This window comes from Talaromyces stipitatus, genomic scaffold (genome assembly GCF_000003125.1).
Source record: "Talaromyces stipitatus ATCC 10500 scf_1105507295511 genomic scaffold, whole genome shotgun sequence".
Taxonomy (NCBI): Eukaryota; Fungi; Ascomycota; class Eurotiomycetes; order Eurotiales; family Trichocomaceae; genus Talaromyces; species Talaromyces stipitatus.
In genome coordinates, this window is record NW_002990119.1 from 2,511,872 (window position 1) to 2,529,021 (window position 17,150).

Consider the following 17,150-nt stretch of genomic DNA (forward strand, 5'->3'; position numbering starts at 1 on the left):
CATGTTCTCCACTCCTCATCCGTTGCTTCAAGTGTCACAGAGGCATCAAACTGAGCTCCAGAATGGCTGTAACTATACACATGCTAGTCTTGGATCACAGAGGCCTCTTCGTGTTTCTCACGTTGATTTGAGTCCAAAGGAACATTAATGCTAGCCACCATATCAGGATGCGCATGTCCAAGCACCCTCTCGAGTGCTTCTAATGCCCGTCGATGCATCGCTTCCGCCTCTTCGTATTTCCCTTGCCTGTAGAGCACCAAACCAAGGTTACTAACACTGGTGAGCGTGTCAGGATGCTCCGGTCCAAGCACCCTCTCTCGTGCTTCTAGTGCCCGTCGATGCATCGTTTTCCGCCTCTCATATTTCCCTTGCCTGTCAAACACATTGCCAAGATTGTTGACACTCGTGAGCGTGTCAGGATGCTCACGTCCAAGTACCTCCTCACGTCCTTTCAAGGCCCGTCAATACATCGCTTAAGCCTCTTCGTAGGCTCCCTGAAGATCTAGAAACCATCCACAGCGAGATGAGAGGGTGGCTACAATTAAGAATTTTTATCGTGAATTTTACTGGTAGACTCCAGCACACTGTTAGCATGCGCAAGAAGCGAACGACATCATGCCCAATTTTCGTAATCCCCATCTGGGAACACTCGCGCTATAGTCTTTCGCGAATCGCGATTTGGCCAATGCTGGAGCTGCTGGTACGTTTCTAGCCACGCCCGGACCGATAACTGTACCAGTCGGTGCATATCAAACAGCCGTTCGTCCATTTCCACCCGGATCAGAGAATAGCTAATCGGCGGCGCCAATGCATCGTGAAAGTCCTGGATATCTTGGTCGTCGTCGCGCACCAGATCTCTTGGGATCCCTTGTCGATCGAGCTATGATCAATAATTTCACAGTTAGAACACTTGGTAGTTCTCTTTTCCGAACAGTTATCTGATGCAATTTAGTAAAATGGGGTTTGACTCCAAGAATCTGTCAAACTTGACAAAAATTTCTCATGTCAGAGCTAAGTCCGTGCACTACCACTCGCCAGGCTTGCGGCTTGTTGGAACTATACTACGCTATTCCTCTTTGGGATAGGATTCAGAGAACCGTACAAATACTGATCACAGGAAATTTCGAGAAATTGGATTCACATATCGACATAAGACTGATATTACAAATCAACATTACAGCTTATATCTAGAAAGTTCGATCGAGTACAGATTGTGGTTTCAAGTGATGTCATTTACATTGAGATTGTGAATATAAAAAGGACCAAGATTGACAGATAGTGAAGTTTGAGATAGTGTGCACGAATATCAGAAAAATCTCTACTCTAAGAAACTTCTTTGGATGACCTAACCAAGTTAGCACTAGTACGGAAAAGTTCCAATACCTGAGGCATAAAGATATAACGTCAAGGGAACAAGAGGGAGGTTTATAGTGAGCTGAGCGATGAATTTCTTTAACTCCCAAAGGGTGACTTCTGTGGAGACTTTTGCCAGATTGACGTTATCTGACAGGGTTATGAGGTAGAGAAGCTTTGGGAGGTCAGACTTTCTTGAAAGGAAACGCTGGCGTACTTACAACGTTCTGACGATATCATCAATGTATTTAATCTCTTCCTAACTCGTTGAATTTTAGTGTGGCTCGAACAAAGTGCTTTCTCATATCCTGCCAGTGCTCGCCTGTACATCTTCTCCGCCTCCTTCTGCTTATCTTGCTTTTGATAGAGAATCCCAAGGTAATAGACTGAATTAAGAGTAGATTTATGATCTGGACCCAGTGTGTTCTCATAGCCTTCTAGTGCTCGCCGGAACATCTTCTCTGCCTCCTTCAGTTTGTTCTGATCAGCATAGAGGTTTCCAAAGTTATTGACGATCAAGAGGGTGGAAGCATGATCTGAACCTAGTGTGTTCTCATCTAGTGCTCGCCGGTACATCTTCTCCGCGTCCCTCAGCTTACCTTTATTCCGGCACAGATTTCCAAAGTTGTTCACTATTAAGAGGGTAGAAACATGATCTGGACCCTGTGTTTTTTTTCCATAACCTGCTAATATTAATTAATGAGCAAGGTTTTTTCCCACTAAAACTCTGAACAGGGTGAAATTATTTCTGATCGAAAAATTTATTCTTGAGTGAAACTGTTAATGAGCGGATTTTGTCGATTTTGTCGGATTAGTCGGTTTATTCCAGGCCAATCCTGAAGAGTGTTTTACTAGAATCAAAGAAAAGAAGTGACTAGCAAGATTGTATGTATTGAGTTCTCTCTCTGTCTCTATCTAATACATCAGGTTCAATGCCGGGTCCTTTATAGACACTTTTGGCGGGGTCTTTTGTGAGCTATCATGAGGGGTAAACTTTGAGGGCTATATTGAGCCCTGATAAGAGGATGACTCCTTATTTGCTGAAGTGTAGGTAGCTTGAGGTGACTGGATGACCTGATCAAATAGCCTATCTTCTACATCGCCGGATATCCCGGTTATCTGACACAAGATATACTTGATATTCATTCCCCGATTTGTTGATCCTTGAGTCGATTACTGTTTAGGGGCTGACACGGCAATCTCTTCATGATCTAATATCGTACAATCAATGTCAAGTGTTGTATCCATCGCGTATTTTCTGACTTACTCGCTGACTTTAGTATGGATTCAGATTTGCCTTGTACACTCATTCTCAACACAGATATGTTTCTGCTCAAATATTCACTCCGAGCAATCTTTAAATTTTCATCGAGTTGTCTGAATAACTCATTCTGGAAATTTTGGAAATCTTTGACAGACGGAAATGACTCCATATTGCAATAATAGGAAATAATGGTTCCTAAACATAGAAAATCAATAGAAGGATTGAAAATATATATTTCGAGCGTATGAAGATAGCCTGTGGCGAGGCTGCAAGCCCAAGGCTACATACACGAGGCAAACGAAACCCAGGTAAGCCTATCTCGCCCAGGCAAATGGTCCTCAGTATTCACCGCTTGTATCAATATTTTTTATCCTCCGAAAAGCCGATGTGATCAACGTGCTTTACCGCTCTTGCTAGTACAACGATGCTTCCCAGGAATTCAGTCCCGGGAACGCCTCCATTCGAGGATTGGATTCCTATTAGAGATATAACATGTTCTTTAGTCCATATTTCAACTCATCCTAGGACTAATCTCCCGGAATCACCGAAGACCTAAGACTCTCTCCTTATGATGTACATCTTCCTAGGACTAGCTTTTCGTGACTTGGAAACTATGACTGACAAAGACAGAGGCTAGCCTGCCTAGTTCCTGCACAGTGCCGGAACAAATTTCATAGTACAGAACTCTTCCTAGGACTGATAACCCAGGATCAAAAGGCCTAGATCTTGCTAGCTAGGGTGAAAAGTTCGTGGGAATAGCAGGCAATCAGGGGCCAGATTACGTAGAAATGTCACTGTTGGTTTAGCTACGTCCTGATAACACGAAGCACAGGATTACGCAGTAAGGCTATTCTAAAGAGCTCATGAGCCTGATAATATTGATGTTATTCGAATATTATTACTGATCCCCAAAAAGGGAGGAGAAGGATAATTACATGCAGGTAAAGGGGATATCCCCAGGGAACCGGAATAGCTAATATTCCGGTGTTGATACTCAACACCTGGGGATTCCCGTACACACAGTCACTGACCCAGCCTGATCAGCTAGAATGCAATACCCTGATGAGCTGAGAGTCAAGTTTTAGTATCGGGAGCTGGCATAGAGCAACTTTTGGCATGGAGCACGTTTGGCATGGAGCACGTTTAGCATGGAGCGAATGTTCTGCCCATGGATTACCAGTTAGAAAAAGCTTTAGCAAGGGTTGGCATATGTCGAGGATTAGGTAAGCTAAACCTAATCAAGGAAAGCCTACAACATTGATACAAGGAAAATTCGAGAATTGAAGTCACAAGATTGAATCTACGAATCAACTTTACAGCTCTGTGTCGAGAATCTTCTATTTGAGATTGCGTGGATGGGATTCTCAAGCATAAATAGTGTCCAACAATCCCCTCAAGATGTAGATAGAAGAGTGGGCAGAATAAGGCCAATATCAATATTTCCACTATAAAGATATCTTTGAGTATTAAGCTTAACTGAGTTTGTGCTAGTGCACTGCAAGTTCCGATAGTATCTCATTATCACGCTCTCTACCCACTCTCTTACATTGATACATCCTTGTCCCAACCATCCATTACATTTCTAACAGGGCATAATGATCAATTTTCCCGGCGGAGAAGGCGCTGCTGCCTGTCATGGTTTTTAACTATCCTTTATTTGATATTCTACTCATACAATGAAATGCCGCTCTGGTTCAGCGTCCCACAACTGCTTGAGAGGCGCCGAGCAGCAGATCGTCATATTGAATACTGTACGTACATTGTTTAATCTATATCTACGTAAGATATACGCAGGATTTAGACAACATAATGTTTTTCTGTTCTTTTGGCCCCGCTCTTTAAACAAGCAAGCAACTCCGACTCATCCCTGGGAATGAGCTTGACCTTAAAGTCTCTCGGAATGGCCACAAGTGCACTCTTAACGGCATTGTAATCCGCATAGTGGGTATTCGGCGAGAATTCCTCGCTCGCTACAATACGATAGCTGCTCAGCAAGCGTACCAATGCCGTATAAATCACGCGGTTGGCAACGAGTTGCCCTGAGCAGGCCCTCGCCCCAGCGCCGAAGGACATATGCGGTAGCCCTTGGATACTTCTTTCGACAGGGATGTTCTCTGGATATTCCAGCCATCGCTCTGGGTTAAAGACATCGGCGTCGTCTCCGAAGTGATCCACGTCATGGTTCGCTGCTTGGAGATTGACCAACACCACTGTCTTGGCGGGAATTACCACCCCGTTATCCCAGGTGATATCGACCGTGGTCTTTCGGGGCAGATTCATCGCGGAGGCGGTATAATATCGTTCCGCCTCTTTGACAAGCGCGTTCACATATGGTACCTTTTCTTCCGCGAAGGATTCTAGAAAGATATCGTCCAGATTTGAGTAGTACCGTCGGATATCCTCGTAGGCTCGCTCCTGGAAGATTTGTCCTGTCTCCGTAGCTAAACTTCCGATGCAGCTGGTTAAGGTGGCAGGAATGGTCTCGAACCCACCAGATACAAGTGACAGACAGATTGATGAGACTTCTACGTCAGTCAGCCGGGTTTCCTCTCCCTTGAGAATGGCAGCTGACACGCATGGCTTATCTGTGCCCCTCTGGATCCTGCCTCGAACAGTGTCGAGCAGAAAAGATAAATATTTGTCCCTTCGCCTCCGTAATGATTTCGCACGTTCCGTTTTTTTGTTTCCCGGTAGATACCGCAAAATAGGGATATAATCCTGGTAATTCTCCGAGGCGGATCGAAGCAGGGAAATGGCAGAGCCAACTTCTAGGATTTCCCGGAGGAGCTCATCGTGCACGCCTCGCATACGGATACCATAGCAGAGTGTCAGGGTGGTATTCAATGCTAACCGTTGGATATACGGTCTGATCTCGAGTTCTTTGCCCCCCTTGCCATCGGCATAAGTGTCGGAAATCAAATCATATGTCTCCAAGTCGAACATATCATGATATGAGCGGATCGCCGGTCTCGAGAGAACCATACCGGCTGCTCGACGCCGGTTGCGGGTCGAATCATCCCACGGGCTCGACCCGATGGTGAAGCCCTGCGTCGATGAGATCACGCCATGGAAAGTGTACAGGGTTGGCCGGTCGATGAGTGCGGATTGATGCGAGACGAGGATTCGACGAGCATCATGGAAAGAGTTGACCACCACAGCGGCTGTGTTTCCTAGGCGGATTTGAAAGATGGATTCGTTGTACTTCCGCCATAGCTTTTCGCAGACGCTTGCGTGGTCGTCGCCCAGGAGATACAGATGGCCAATTATTGGTAGAGCATTGGGAATAGAGAAGAGGCCAGCAATAGGGGGGTTGGAAAGATGCGAATGTAGAAAAAGTGCGGCCAAGATAAGAAATGATAATGACAATGCACAGGGCCACAGCCATGGCCAGGACCACAGCTCCTCTGGAAGAAGCGACGAAGGAAAGAAGGAGTACATTCTCAGTGTTAATTTTCTTTCTTTTTTTCTTTTTTTTTTTCATTAAAAGAAACTTCGTGGAAACCTATAATTACGTACTCAATCTCACGGATCGCAGGCTTCATCGAGAAATTGAGTGAAATTGGAAAGATCCTGTAGTATTACTCTGTACTACATGACATGCAGTCTAACTTATATGCCAGGACGTTACATAAAGAACTAAGTATGTCGCCGCCTCTTGCTGCTAAGATCCAACAATATTGGACAGAATCACATCGTATCATGTATGTATCCTGGATCCATCCCTGCTAAGCTTTGAGACATCCGCATGAGTTAAGCATCAAGTCCCACTTACGTTGTGTTAGCCCCAGAGTCCACTGGTATCGCTATTAACTTATTATTCCTCCTAATCCTAGCACTACGAGGAAATTGGAATGGTCGAGGGTCCGGACCATCCGGAAGACACGGGAGGACCCTGCTATTTTGTGGCGTAGGTAGTCGAACGCTCCAATCACCTCACGTCGATATCAAGGAAATGGAGTGCCCTCTTTTGGGAAAATGCAAACCAACCAACACAAGTCTTAGCCTTTATCTGTTGCAACCTTGACAATATAAGTCAAACCACTTAGGCTAGAAGACAAGCGCATCTTTTGGCCGAGTGGAAATTAGGAACGCATCATAGGAACAGGGATCAACAGTGGAAAGCTTGACTATGCGCCCTTTCTTAGATACTGGATCTCAACCCCGGCTTGCTCACCCGGAAATGCTTACAACAGTTCCCATTGGCTCACTAGGAAGTTAGTATAAGATGGTTTTATATGAGTCTATGTTCTTGAGCTAGCGCATATTTACAAATGCACACGGAGTAACATACACATTTCCAGCTTATGATCTACGCATAATTCAGATAACTACTGATACAGAGGTGACAGGGTTGTCAATCAAATCACTCTTCCCCCCCTGACTCCAACCCATCCGTCTCTGTATGCACCTCATACCTTGTGGTGACCTGAATCTGCCCCAGCATGCCCATAGAGCCGGTCAACCTTTCCGAAGAAAGATTGTTACAACCCGCAGTGGTGCGATCTTTGAGCGGGATCGATGCCGACAAATCTCCATCCAGCCCAAATCCGGTTTCAATACTCGAAAGGAAATTTCGCAGGTATAGGACACACGTGCACACTAGACAGCTGCACTGGATAACCTGCGTGGTCACGGAAACGGTCCATTCCGCAAAGTAAGGGTCTGTGGTGGTCGAGACGTTATGCCACAGCACCATATCCGTAATGCAAGCTGCAATTGTACTACAGGAGAAAAAAAAAAGGAAACGGGAAAACAAGATTAGTGTGACTGTTTCAGAAAAAAGTACAGCTGATGCTGTATCGATTTGTATTGCTCACCATATCCGTAATACGAAAGGAGTGGAGACCACAACCTTGCGCGAGATAGGCCACTGTACCAGGCCGATAACGTAGATAGGCATGAAGATCAAGGCGGCCTCGGTGATGATGTTGTACACATCGAAGACGATCCACCATACGGTCTGTTGCATAACAATGTAAGCATATGTTATATGAACAATGGAGCTTTGGTTTTGCCCCATTCTTTCCATTCGATTGGAAAAATTAGTTCCCAGGTTGCCCTACCCTATTGATGCACCTTCCAGAAGCGTAATCCCATGTTTTCGGCACCGAGCAGGAAAAGGAGACCACAAAGATAGAAATAAAAGTAAAAAGAACCACAAAGAGGCTGATGCCGTGCATGACTTGATTGTGCCGTTTATTCGGGGATATTTTGGCCAGAAGAAGAAGGAGGGACAGTTTCGACAAAGCCAAGGACACAACATAGAGGACGTTCGCCGCCATGCCGGCTTCCGTGATCTTGTTCACCTTTTCGACAGACACAGTGTCGAAGGGTTTTCCAAACCCGTCTGCCGCTCGGAGGATGGTAGCCAGCGACTGTGCGGCGCACAAGACCAACGCACCTGTGAGAAGATAGTCATCGATTCCAAAGTGCATGGCCTGGCGCGATATCTTGACAATGGAGCGCATAATGTAGGCAAACGCGGCGAGGACGAGCAGTAGCCATGTCACGATGAGGATTAGTGGAGATTTATTCGTCGCGGTGATCTGAACGCCAGGGGTGGCCATGACATAGGATGGTAGTCTCAAACAATAATTGAAAGACGAGAGAAGAAGACAAAGGCAAAGTCAGAGATGAATATTTGAAAATCAAGGTGTGAGAACGAGTCAAAGAGGAAAGAGAGGTGTATGGTTCTGGAGACAAGACCTTCTACTATGGATGGATATACTCACGGGATTTAGGGCAAACTGCATCTTCCATGTCTTTCCTGGTACTCGCATGATACCTGGGTGGTTGTAATAATACAGTAAAAAGAAGTATCATGAGTACTTAGGTAGTATACTAAGTAGGTTCTAGGCCGGTATTTAATTTGGTAACCCCTGCACCTTCAGGGTCTGCTGCTACATTGCCACGTTCTCTTTTTTTTGATTTTGCTTTTTTACCGAATTGTCTGTCTTTTTTTTTTCTTTTCCCCATATTCTTCCTCAACTCTCATCTCTAAGTTTTTCTTAGCTTTTGTACACTGTGAACTCTACTATGGATGCAATTGGACTCCAGACCAAGACCAAGGTCTCGACCGCGCGCGAGATGGAGGGCAAGTCGACCATGGACCGCGAGGAGCGCGACCGTGCTCATCTCTTGAGACTGGGTAAGCGGCCTGTTTTGAAGGTACCTCTTACCATATACGAGATGTATCATGTTTACCTGCTTATGCAATGATCAGCGAACGTATGGCTTCATGGCTATCCTCGGTTTCACAACCACCATCCTCGTCACCTGGGAGGGTGTTCTTCTAGTTTTCAACATTGGTCTAGAAAAGTATGTCTCATGGTCCTGGTAATATGTATGCAGAGTGTCTAACTAAGCAATACAGTGGCGGCCCTGCTGGGATGATTTATATGTACCTCTTTGCCTGGATAGGCGCATGGTGTACCTTTGCCTCACTGTGTGAACTGGCTTCTATGTGAGTATATGAGAATACAACATTCGGAATGAGTGCAAAATCTAACAGATAAAGGGCTCCCATCTCCTCTGGTCAATATTTCTGGGTCGCAATGCTGGCACCCAGCTCATGTCAACGTTTCCTGTCCTATCTGACTGGCTGGATGACATCCGTAGGCTGGCAGGCTCTGGTCGCCTCGACGGGTTACATTGCCGGCACGCTCATTCAGACGTTAGTCGCCATTACAGTCCCCTCGTACGAAGCGACCAGTTGGCGGGGACTTCTTATCATCTATGCAGTGCTCCTGTTTGGCTTCATCATCAACACCATCGCCCGTCGGCTACTACCAACCCTTGAAGGCCCGGTTCTGTGCATCCATATCCTGGCCTTCTTCGGTGTGCTCGTTCCACTATGCGTGCTTAGTTCCAAGCGCGACGCGAGTGAGGTCTGGGCCTACTTCGTTAACGAGGGCGGCTGGGACACACAAGGACTCTCTACCATGATCGGCCTACTCATGTCCATCTTCTTGTTCACTGGTGTCGACGGCGCCATCCACATGTCTGAGGAAATTAAGGACGCTGCAGTCGTCGTGCCGCGCTCCATCATGGCCAGCATGGGCATTAACGGGGCCTTTGGCTTCGGTATTTTGCTCGCTGCACTCTACGCCACAACCAGCATCGATGATACCCTCGGCAGCGAGGCGGGTGAGGCTGGGTATCCCTTTCTATACGTCTTGCAAAATGGAATTGGATCACTTGGTGGTGCGGTGGCCATGGGCGCCATCATCGCCGTGATGCAAATCTTTGGTAACATCGCTGATATAGCGGCCGCCTCGCGTATGTGGTGGGCTTTTGCTCGCGACAAAGCGATTCCCGGCTGGAGCTTTTTCCTCAAGGTAATAAGCCACCCAACTCTAATAACATACTTAAATATCATTGATTTGGCTGAACAATCTTCTTCTAGCTGGATTCTCGCACCTCCCTACCCGTTCGCTGTATCTTGTTCACCGTTACTGTGTCTGTCCTCCTCTCCCTGATCAGCATTGGTAGCACAACGGCTTTCAACGATATTGTCGCCCTTGTCACATCAGGCTACTACTCCTCTTATCTCATGGCGAGCGGACTCCTTTTGTACAGACGGTTGACAGGAGCCATCGTCCTGCCAGACGTGGACGACTCACCATACGAGCCGGTCAACAATGTCGGGAGACGACTCGTCTGGGGTCCCTGGCGCATCCCGGGTATTCTGGGCATTTTGATCAATGCGTTTTCCGTCATTTACTTGACTGTCGCTCTCTTCTGGTCCTTTTGGCCCTCGTTTTACCCCGTCACGGCTGAAAGCATGAACTACAACATTCTCATCATCGGAGCTACCTTACTTTTGTCAATTGTCTATTACATCTTTCATGCACGGAAGGAGTATACTGGTCCTATTGTCGAGACAGCGCCATCTGATTTTGTGACACAGTGAAAAAATGGCACATATGGATGTATCTCTATGCTGGGTGGTGAAGGGTGCGCAGGTGCTGAGGGTGTAACATATATATAGTGAAGATAAGAAGTTGGATTGTACGGTGGTACCCTTCAAGCTGTGGCGAGAAAAGTGGCTGCTAGACTATCGAAGGTTGAGACTCATTTGACCGGTCTTTTAGTTGTTTCTCTAGGTTGAGTGACAGAAACCCGACAGCTGCACGTAGCGAGCCGAGTAAAGCGTCAGCCCCCTCGGAAGTGAGGCAGGTGCCGTCCCCAGAGATATACAGTCCTAGTCGATTGTCCTCAATAGTGGAATGGACTTTGATGTATGAAAAGTTCACATGTTCGTGCTCGAACCAGCGTATTTGTGTCTCTTTCCCACCAACCAGGAAGGTCGGTATACGGTCGCTACCCACGTGTTGAAGGACAGAATCCAGGTCGGATTGAGATGGCCAATCAGTACACCTGTCGATGACATCGTGTAATCCCATCGAGTCGGACTGCGCAATGGACACGAATTGATACTGGACTCGGTTCAGAAGCTCAAGTGCGGTATGCTAAGGATCAATTTTGACTCTGACCGGAACAATGTTTGCACACAGCCCTATAATTTCTGAGACATTCGGAATTGAGGCATTGCGGCCGGAAACGACTTGTCCATAGACGACGTCGCATTTACCTGTCAAGGAGTAGAGAGCAAGAGCCCAGGCCGTAGAAGCAAGTGTGGCCAAGGTCAGGTTTCGAGGGAGCTCTGGCACGGGAATTGAGCACTTGGCATGGACCAACACTGGCATGTTACCAATAGGCTTGTTGGCATGCGACACTTGTCTCAGAGAAGTAACTTGAGCCCCTTGAAGGATCTTGCGCCAATGCGTACCAGACTTCAACATGCGCTTCTGGGTGTACGCAAGATATTTGGAAAAGGGAGGATGATACATTACATTCTCCTTGTGATAAAGAGCCAGTAACGCCCGAACAATAAGTGGAAGACAGACCCCGTCATACTGCGCATGAGAGATTCGGACTACCAGCCGATGCCCTAGGGTCTCGTGACAAACTATGAAGAAAGCGACGAAAGGAGGTGCAGGCAGTAGCTTCTGCTTTTTGTCCGTGTCTATGAGCCGGCGTGCCGTTGTGTCTATGTCCCCGGCTGCCCGAACAACTTGGCAGGACGGTTCGAGCTTTCGCAGGACGATTTGCTCATGAATACTGAAGGAAGGGTTAAAGACTGTACGCAGAATAGGAACTCGCTCCACAAGTAAGGCACAGGCATTTGTAAGACGATCAATGTCCGTGTCAATGCCAAAATGTAGGGAAAAGTAATTGAGCGAAACCGAGGGTCGGTCAAGACAGAGGAGGAGATAAGTTGCTGATACAACACTGACTGGCGTACATTCAGAAGGACCATATACGTCTATTATTCTAGCGTGGTTCCACCATTTTTGCACGTGCTGATGAGTGAGAAGTTCGCCTCCCATAATGATCGCTTCCACCGACCGATGCATTTCCGGCTGCATAAGACATGCAAGTGTTGGAGTTGCAGCGATCAAGGTAGACGCTGCTTTGGCAATACTCTTTACAAGCTCGTTCTTTCGTTCCATGTCGGACAATACGTATAAGCATCCACCAGTCGCTAATGTGACCACAGTGATAAGGACAAACATGTCGAATGCATGCGCAGCGATATCCAGTACACGTGCCATTGAGTTGAATCCAAGCCGCCGCGACGGGTAGTGAATGCTCGAGAAGAAGGCTGAGTGGCGGATTATGGAGCCCTTTGGTACACCTGTACTGCCTGATGTGAAGACAATGGCCATAACCGATGTTGGATCTGACGGCGGGAGTGTTCTTTTATGGCTCGTGTTACTTTCGTGAGAAATCGACCCAGAACTAACCGTAACGACTCTCACGGGGGCCAGGCTTGAGCTGAGAGTGAGATTTGATGGCGACGAAAGAATCACTATTGCACCCGTTTGCTGCACGATAGATTGAAGCCGGCCGGCAGGATGAGCTGGATCGAGCATGCAAAACGCAGCTCCAGCCTTCAGCACCGCCAGCAGGGCGACTGTCGTCCCCATTGATTTCTCAAAGCATAGCGGCACTACTGTCCCGGGACCGACCCCTTGGGCGACCAGCTGATACGCAAGCTGGTCGCAAGGCCACCCAGCTCGCTATAGGTGAGCTGCCCATCCCATGCCTGGATGGCCAGGGCGTCGGGTCGCAGTTGGACCTGCTCTTCGATTAAGTCGTGGACACATCGCTCGATCGTCGACAGCGCATTCATGTTCCATAGCCACAGCCTTTCCTGTTCATCGCCACTTAAAAGTTCCAGGTCACCCATAGTCCTTCTGCCCGCATCTGCTTCTGCCAGCTGCTTCATGAGCAGGGTAAATTCTGCCAATAGTCTGTGGACAGTCCGTCCATCAATGGCGTTGGGATTGTAGTCTGCTGCCAGTCTTGTGCCGTTATTTTCGAAAAACATCTGGATCACGAGCCTATAAGCCGTAGCCATTAAGTCCTTCGACTCTGGCTTCCAATTTCCTACTGCTGGATCCATGTACAGATCATTTGCTGTCGGTTGGATAACAACCAATGTCTGGAATTCGCAGGCCCTGTTTGTGGAGCTGTTTATCTTGGCAATCCTGGAAAGCCCAAGGTACTCAAATCTTACTCGATCTTGCGCGTCTCTCTCTATTTCCTCAAGAAAGTCAGAGACCTTCTTATGTAATCGGACATTGACACGGATCGGCACGGTCGAGATAGTTGGGCCAGCGATTTGCTTGATCCCGTACACGTCTGCCTGTCGCCCGGAGTTTATTCCTCCAAAAACGACATCTCCAGATTTTGTCTCAATACTCATCGTAATGGCCCATGCAGCATACGCCAGGACCGATCTTCTAATGTGGTGATGATCTTGCAGTCGAGCCTGACCAAAGTGCTGCTCGACTCTGAGATTCTCGGGCTGGACCCGTGTTCGTGACGACGAAGGAGCGAGAAAATGCCCAGAGTCAAAACCTTGGAGTGCCGAAGCCCAGTACTGCTCTGCCTCTGTGTTGTTTTTCTCAAGCATGTGCGCAACAAATGTCTTGAATTCTATCATTTGTTCACAAGGGTGGCAGAGGTACAACTCGCTCACTCGCCGCGTTACTACTAAAGACAAGAACCACCCATCAAAGAGGGAGTGATGGATGGTCCAAATGAAAGAGCTCTTCTTGCCCGGCTGTCCTTTGATGATTGCATAGCGGGACAGAGGCTGTCCAGAATCAGTTTCCAGGATTCGATGATTCCTGGCTGTCTCCTTCAGACCACTTCAATCCCTCCTTTGTAACGACTTGGAGGAAGCCGAGCTGGTCGTGACTCACAAACTCGGTGTGAAGAGTGGCTTGGTCCGATAGACCTCCTCCCATGCAGCGCAGAATTTGTCCAACGAGGTAGTTGTGTTCAATTCCAGGATTTCATGTAGAACATAGTCGGTTGGATTTCGAGACGTCAGAGAAAGAAGACCGATTTGCAAGGGTGTGCAGGGATAGATATCTTCGATGGATTCCGCATTGATATTATTGTTGCTGGCAATCTCGTGAAGCAGCTCGGTAGTAGTACTCGTACCATGCACGAGCAATGAATACGGCTGCATCGTTTTTTCGGCCATGACACCTACCCGATGAATGCTCTTGAAAGTTAGATGTGATCTCGTTTAAAATTCTAGATTAGATTTGATTTATCGGTTCGCCATCCAGAATGTCTACTAACTGGGTATCCTGAATATAGACTTTGCGTCATCTGTAGTTTCTTGAAGTCTGGAGCTCCTGTAGTCTACCGACTGTTCTCACCAAATTATCGTGTGTTTATCGGTCAGCGGTCCTTGCGCTCCGTCTCCTCTCTTTATTAGAGATACAAATGGTGCAAAGGATGCAGAATTAAGACCCCTGGCCTGCTACGAGCGGTGATCACCCCAACCAATTCACCGCATTGCCCCGAGAAAGTATCCGCCACGCACTCCGCCAGCGGTCATGTTTTCCAACTGAGAGGTCCGTACATGCATGAGGCTGGCGACCATCAACTTGTTCTATCATACCTAATCTACCATCAACTTTTATCTGCCGTGGACCTCGTCAATTGCATGACCTATAAATTTTTTCATCGACATGATCGTGATCTTCTTCATCATGGCTGCATGGTGGTCCTCTCCACTGCCTGTTCTGAAGTAGAAAGGCCCAGAGACCATCCTGAAGTTAACACCAGCATCAGCGCCCCCAGTGAAGAACCTGTTGAGGACTAGCTAGGTATCTCTGGATTATCCTGAAGTGTCGCCCGGGATACTTGACCAACCATGCATGTATCTTTGGTCAACATGGTCAACTACGAAAGCGTTCACGTCGTTAAATCAGTCAAGAACGGTCCTCAATGATCAATTAGTGCTCTGAACGAGGTCGTGGTTTGTAGTGACGGACAAAGTTGTGACTAGGAGTCGATTGCCATCGCGGTGACAAACCTCTCGTTGACTATTAGGCCAGTTTTCAGGTGGATTATTATAAGAATGACCTGTCCAAGAACACCTCTTACGTCTCACTTCAACGATAGACCCGCAGCATAATCGGCGATTCTACGATTACCTGCAGTCGACTGGAAAGGCAGATCATGGCTGGATGGAAACATAAACTGTTCGCTTGCGGCTGCGACAAGACCTGTTTGTTTCTCCTATTTCAGCAAGTAAATCGAAGACTGATTGATGATAGGTCTCCTTGGCTCCTTTTTGCCATGCGTTACTTATGGTCATATCCAGCAACGTCTCCAGAATAAAGATAATGACGAGATTGCGAGTTGCAGCCTTCCGGTATGTCCTTTGCGTCATGATAAACAAGGTGTTGAAAAGGGGACTCCAACTGCAACTGCAACGGGCAAGAAAAAAGCGTCTTCTAAGTGCTCCAACCGCGGGGTAATTGGGCATACAATCAGATCGTGCAAAGTATAACAATTTCAATCAATCTGCATGCCAAGTTGAGGCATCTTAATCATATAACAATTGACCAAATTATCAATTCAACTGCGGGAGTGCGCAGTTGTAGTGAGATTATATAATGACTATTAAGTTGTGGTGTGGTTAGTGAAAATCTGTGGTGTCCTTAACAATTCCCAAACCCGATGGATAGAGAGGGAGACAACTTAACATATACAATCTTGCTAGTCACTTCTTTTTCCCATCCTTGTAAACTACTATTCAGGATTGGCCTGAAGTTAACCCAGCAAGCCGACAGAAGGAACAGAGGCGGCTGCACATATAATTTAAGTATATACTATCTAGGTAGTCGCTCAATTTCTAAGAGATTATCTCTGCACCCAAACTCATATATCGCATACTAGCCTTGACAATTTCTAGGATTATTTGAGTCTCATCCGATGTCCTCGGTGCATATATTAGCAAATATGTCGCTGGAATGTCTACAATTTTTTCAAAGATGCCACCCCAAGGCCTCCATCCTGAGAAGGCATGACGCTGACCCCAGCCGGCATCAATGACCTGTTTTGCATCGGCTGGAGAAAGTATGACGTGAAGAGAATGATCGCCTGTCTCATGGATGTGCGCGATTTCGCCTCCCGTTTGGGATGCTTCTTGTGTGCGAGGAACGCTGTCAACGAGCGACATGGCATCGCTTTGTCTTTCGGCTTTTGAACGTGCGACTTTGATTATGTGAGAGTTTTTGCCGGCTAGGGCATAGAAATCCGCCACGAAATCCTGCTTCGTTTTCTTCTGTCAGTGATATTTTCAATGAGATTTTTGACTGGTTGAGAACCGAACTTTTTGTATATTGGCGCTGGGCATCTGACTAAGTTGTCTCTGTGGAACAACATGCGGTCCAATAACCGGTCTTTCTCCATGGCGACGAGGAAGCTGACCACCATCTGTAAGGATGATATAAGATGCGTTCTCACCATTCTGCATCCTTCGTGTGTACATCCCAGTATTAAACATCTCCTGTCCAAAAGGTGTAGCAAGAAACCGGGACATGAACCAGCCGAGTGCATTGTGAGGAGGTCCACCGGGCCCATAGGATATAAAAACCCCATAGTCTCGATAAGCAGAGGTTGACATCGCTGCAATCACAACTGCCGTGGCAGTCGTCAAAATGGGATGACGCCGAAGCACTGAAAACAAACTCGACATTGTGGAATAAAATCTGGGCTGAGTTTTGTTGCAAATATTTTCAAATGAAAGAGTGCAACAGGACCTAAGTCGCGTATAATCTCTAGTTTTCACTTAGACAAATAAATATAGAGAGAGAGAGAGAGTAAACATATCATAGCTCACATAAGGATTGGAATTTGACGGGCCAGAATTAGATGATTCTTCCTTCAGCTGGACAGTTAGACCTTCCCTCGTCGTACACTTCGGGTATTATCTTTAGTGCTTAGGTAGTGAGCCGAGAAAATTAGCAAATCGGCTTCAAATTGTGGAGGTCATCTGTTGGTTTGCACAACTATGCTAAACTACTACGGACATAAGCATTCCAATCAGACGGCTCCTCCGACGACATGCCGCAACATGGCATGGAAATAAGGGTCGGACATGAGTTTGGCCCTTAAACGTATTATATCGCATATACCCCAATTTATCAGGATG

At 47.0% G+C, this 17,150-nt stretch overlaps 7 protein-coding genes across 8 annotated transcripts, besides 1 other annotated feature; 1 reads left to right on the forward strand and 6 right to left on the reverse strand.

Annotated features, from left to right (window-relative positions):
• Positions 1-83: 83 nt before the first annotated feature.
• TSTA_106340 (kinesin light chain, putative) lies at positions 84-1,929 on the reverse strand (the record flags this gene model as incomplete). Its single annotated transcript, XM_002486618.1, has 6 exons — positions 84-372; positions 446-502; positions 705-880; positions 1,323-1,345; positions 1,384-1,503; positions 1,575-1,929. 6 exons carry the CDS (start codon positions 1,927-1,929, stop codon positions 84-86), a joined length of 1,020 nt encoding a protein of 339 aa, XP_002486663.1.
• A 2,102-nt stretch (positions 1,930-4,031) lies between these two features.
• Positions 4,032-6,159, reverse strand: TSTA_106350 (cytochrome P450, putative; the record flags this gene model as incomplete). Its single annotated transcript, XM_002486619.1, has 2 exons — positions 4,032-6,071; positions 6,134-6,159. 2 exons carry the CDS (start codon positions 6,157-6,159, stop codon positions 4,415-4,417), a joined length of 1,683 nt encoding a protein of 560 aa, XP_002486664.1. The 3' UTR covers positions 4,032-4,414.
• Positions 6,068-6,095: a microsatellite.
• Positions 6,160-6,852: 693 nt separating the features above from the next.
• On the reverse strand, positions 6,853-8,184 carry TSTA_106360 (uncharacterized protein; the record flags this gene model as incomplete). Its single annotated transcript, XM_002486620.1, has 3 exons — positions 6,853-7,338; positions 7,435-7,577; positions 7,681-8,184. 3 exons carry the CDS (start codon positions 8,182-8,184, stop codon positions 6,981-6,983), a joined length of 1,005 nt encoding a protein of 334 aa, XP_002486665.1. The 3' UTR covers positions 6,853-6,980.
• A 469-nt stretch (positions 8,185-8,653) lies between these two features.
• TSTA_106370 (amino acid transporter, putative) lies at positions 8,654-10,676 on the forward strand (the record flags this gene model as incomplete). Its single annotated transcript, XM_002486621.1, has 5 exons — positions 8,654-8,785; positions 8,841-8,935; positions 8,991-9,080; positions 9,135-9,954; positions 10,023-10,676. 5 exons carry the CDS (start codon positions 8,654-8,656, stop codon positions 10,527-10,529), a joined length of 1,644 nt encoding a protein of 547 aa, XP_002486666.1. The 3' UTR covers positions 10,530-10,676.
• On the reverse strand, positions 10,669-12,609 carry TSTA_106380 (NRPS-like enzyme, putative; the record flags this gene model as incomplete). The annotated part of the gene is made up of 2 exons (XM_002486622.1): positions 10,669-11,088; positions 11,113-12,609. 2 exons carry the CDS (start codon positions 12,607-12,609, stop codon positions 10,669-10,671), a joined length of 1,917 nt encoding a protein of 638 aa, XP_002486667.1.
• A 23-nt stretch (positions 12,610-12,632) lies between these two features.
• On the reverse strand, positions 12,633-14,180 carry TSTA_106390 (uncharacterized protein; the record flags this gene model as incomplete). Its single annotated transcript, XM_002486623.1, has 2 exons — positions 12,633-13,839; positions 13,894-14,180. 2 exons carry the CDS (start codon positions 14,178-14,180, stop codon positions 12,633-12,635), a joined length of 1,494 nt encoding a protein of 497 aa, XP_002486668.1.
• A 1,583-nt stretch (positions 14,181-15,763) lies between these two features.
• On the reverse strand, positions 15,764-16,883 carry TSTA_106400 (uncharacterized protein). Of its 2 annotated transcripts, none has more exons than XM_002486624.1 (2): positions 16,329-16,883; positions 15,764-16,265 (listed from the first exon to the last, which is right to left on the reverse strand). In XM_002486624.1, the coding sequence occupies exons 1-2, from the start codon at positions 16,692-16,694 to the stop codon at positions 15,849-15,851; spliced, it is 783 nt and encodes a 260-aa protein (XP_002486669.1). In that variant the 5' UTR covers positions 16,695-16,883; the 3' UTR covers positions 15,764-15,848. The 2 variants fall into 2 exon arrangements, with proteins under 2 accessions (XP_002486669.1, XP_002486670.1); XM_002486625.1 differs by having other exon boundaries at positions 15,764-16,268.
• Between the last annotated feature and the right edge of the window lie 267 nt (positions 16,884-17,150).

What these genes read in the sequence shown, in the direction of transcription:
- TSTA_106400 (XM_002486625.1), bottom strand. Translation starts at nt 16,694, where the DNA reads ATGTCGAGTTTGTTTTCAGTGCTTCGGCGTCATCCCATTTTGACGACT. An exon ending in CCAGCGCCAATATACAAAAA is followed by an intron (nt 16,269 to 16,328) that starts GTTCGGTTCTCA and finishes AAGAAAACGAAG; the next exon opens with CAGGATTTCGTGGCGGATTT.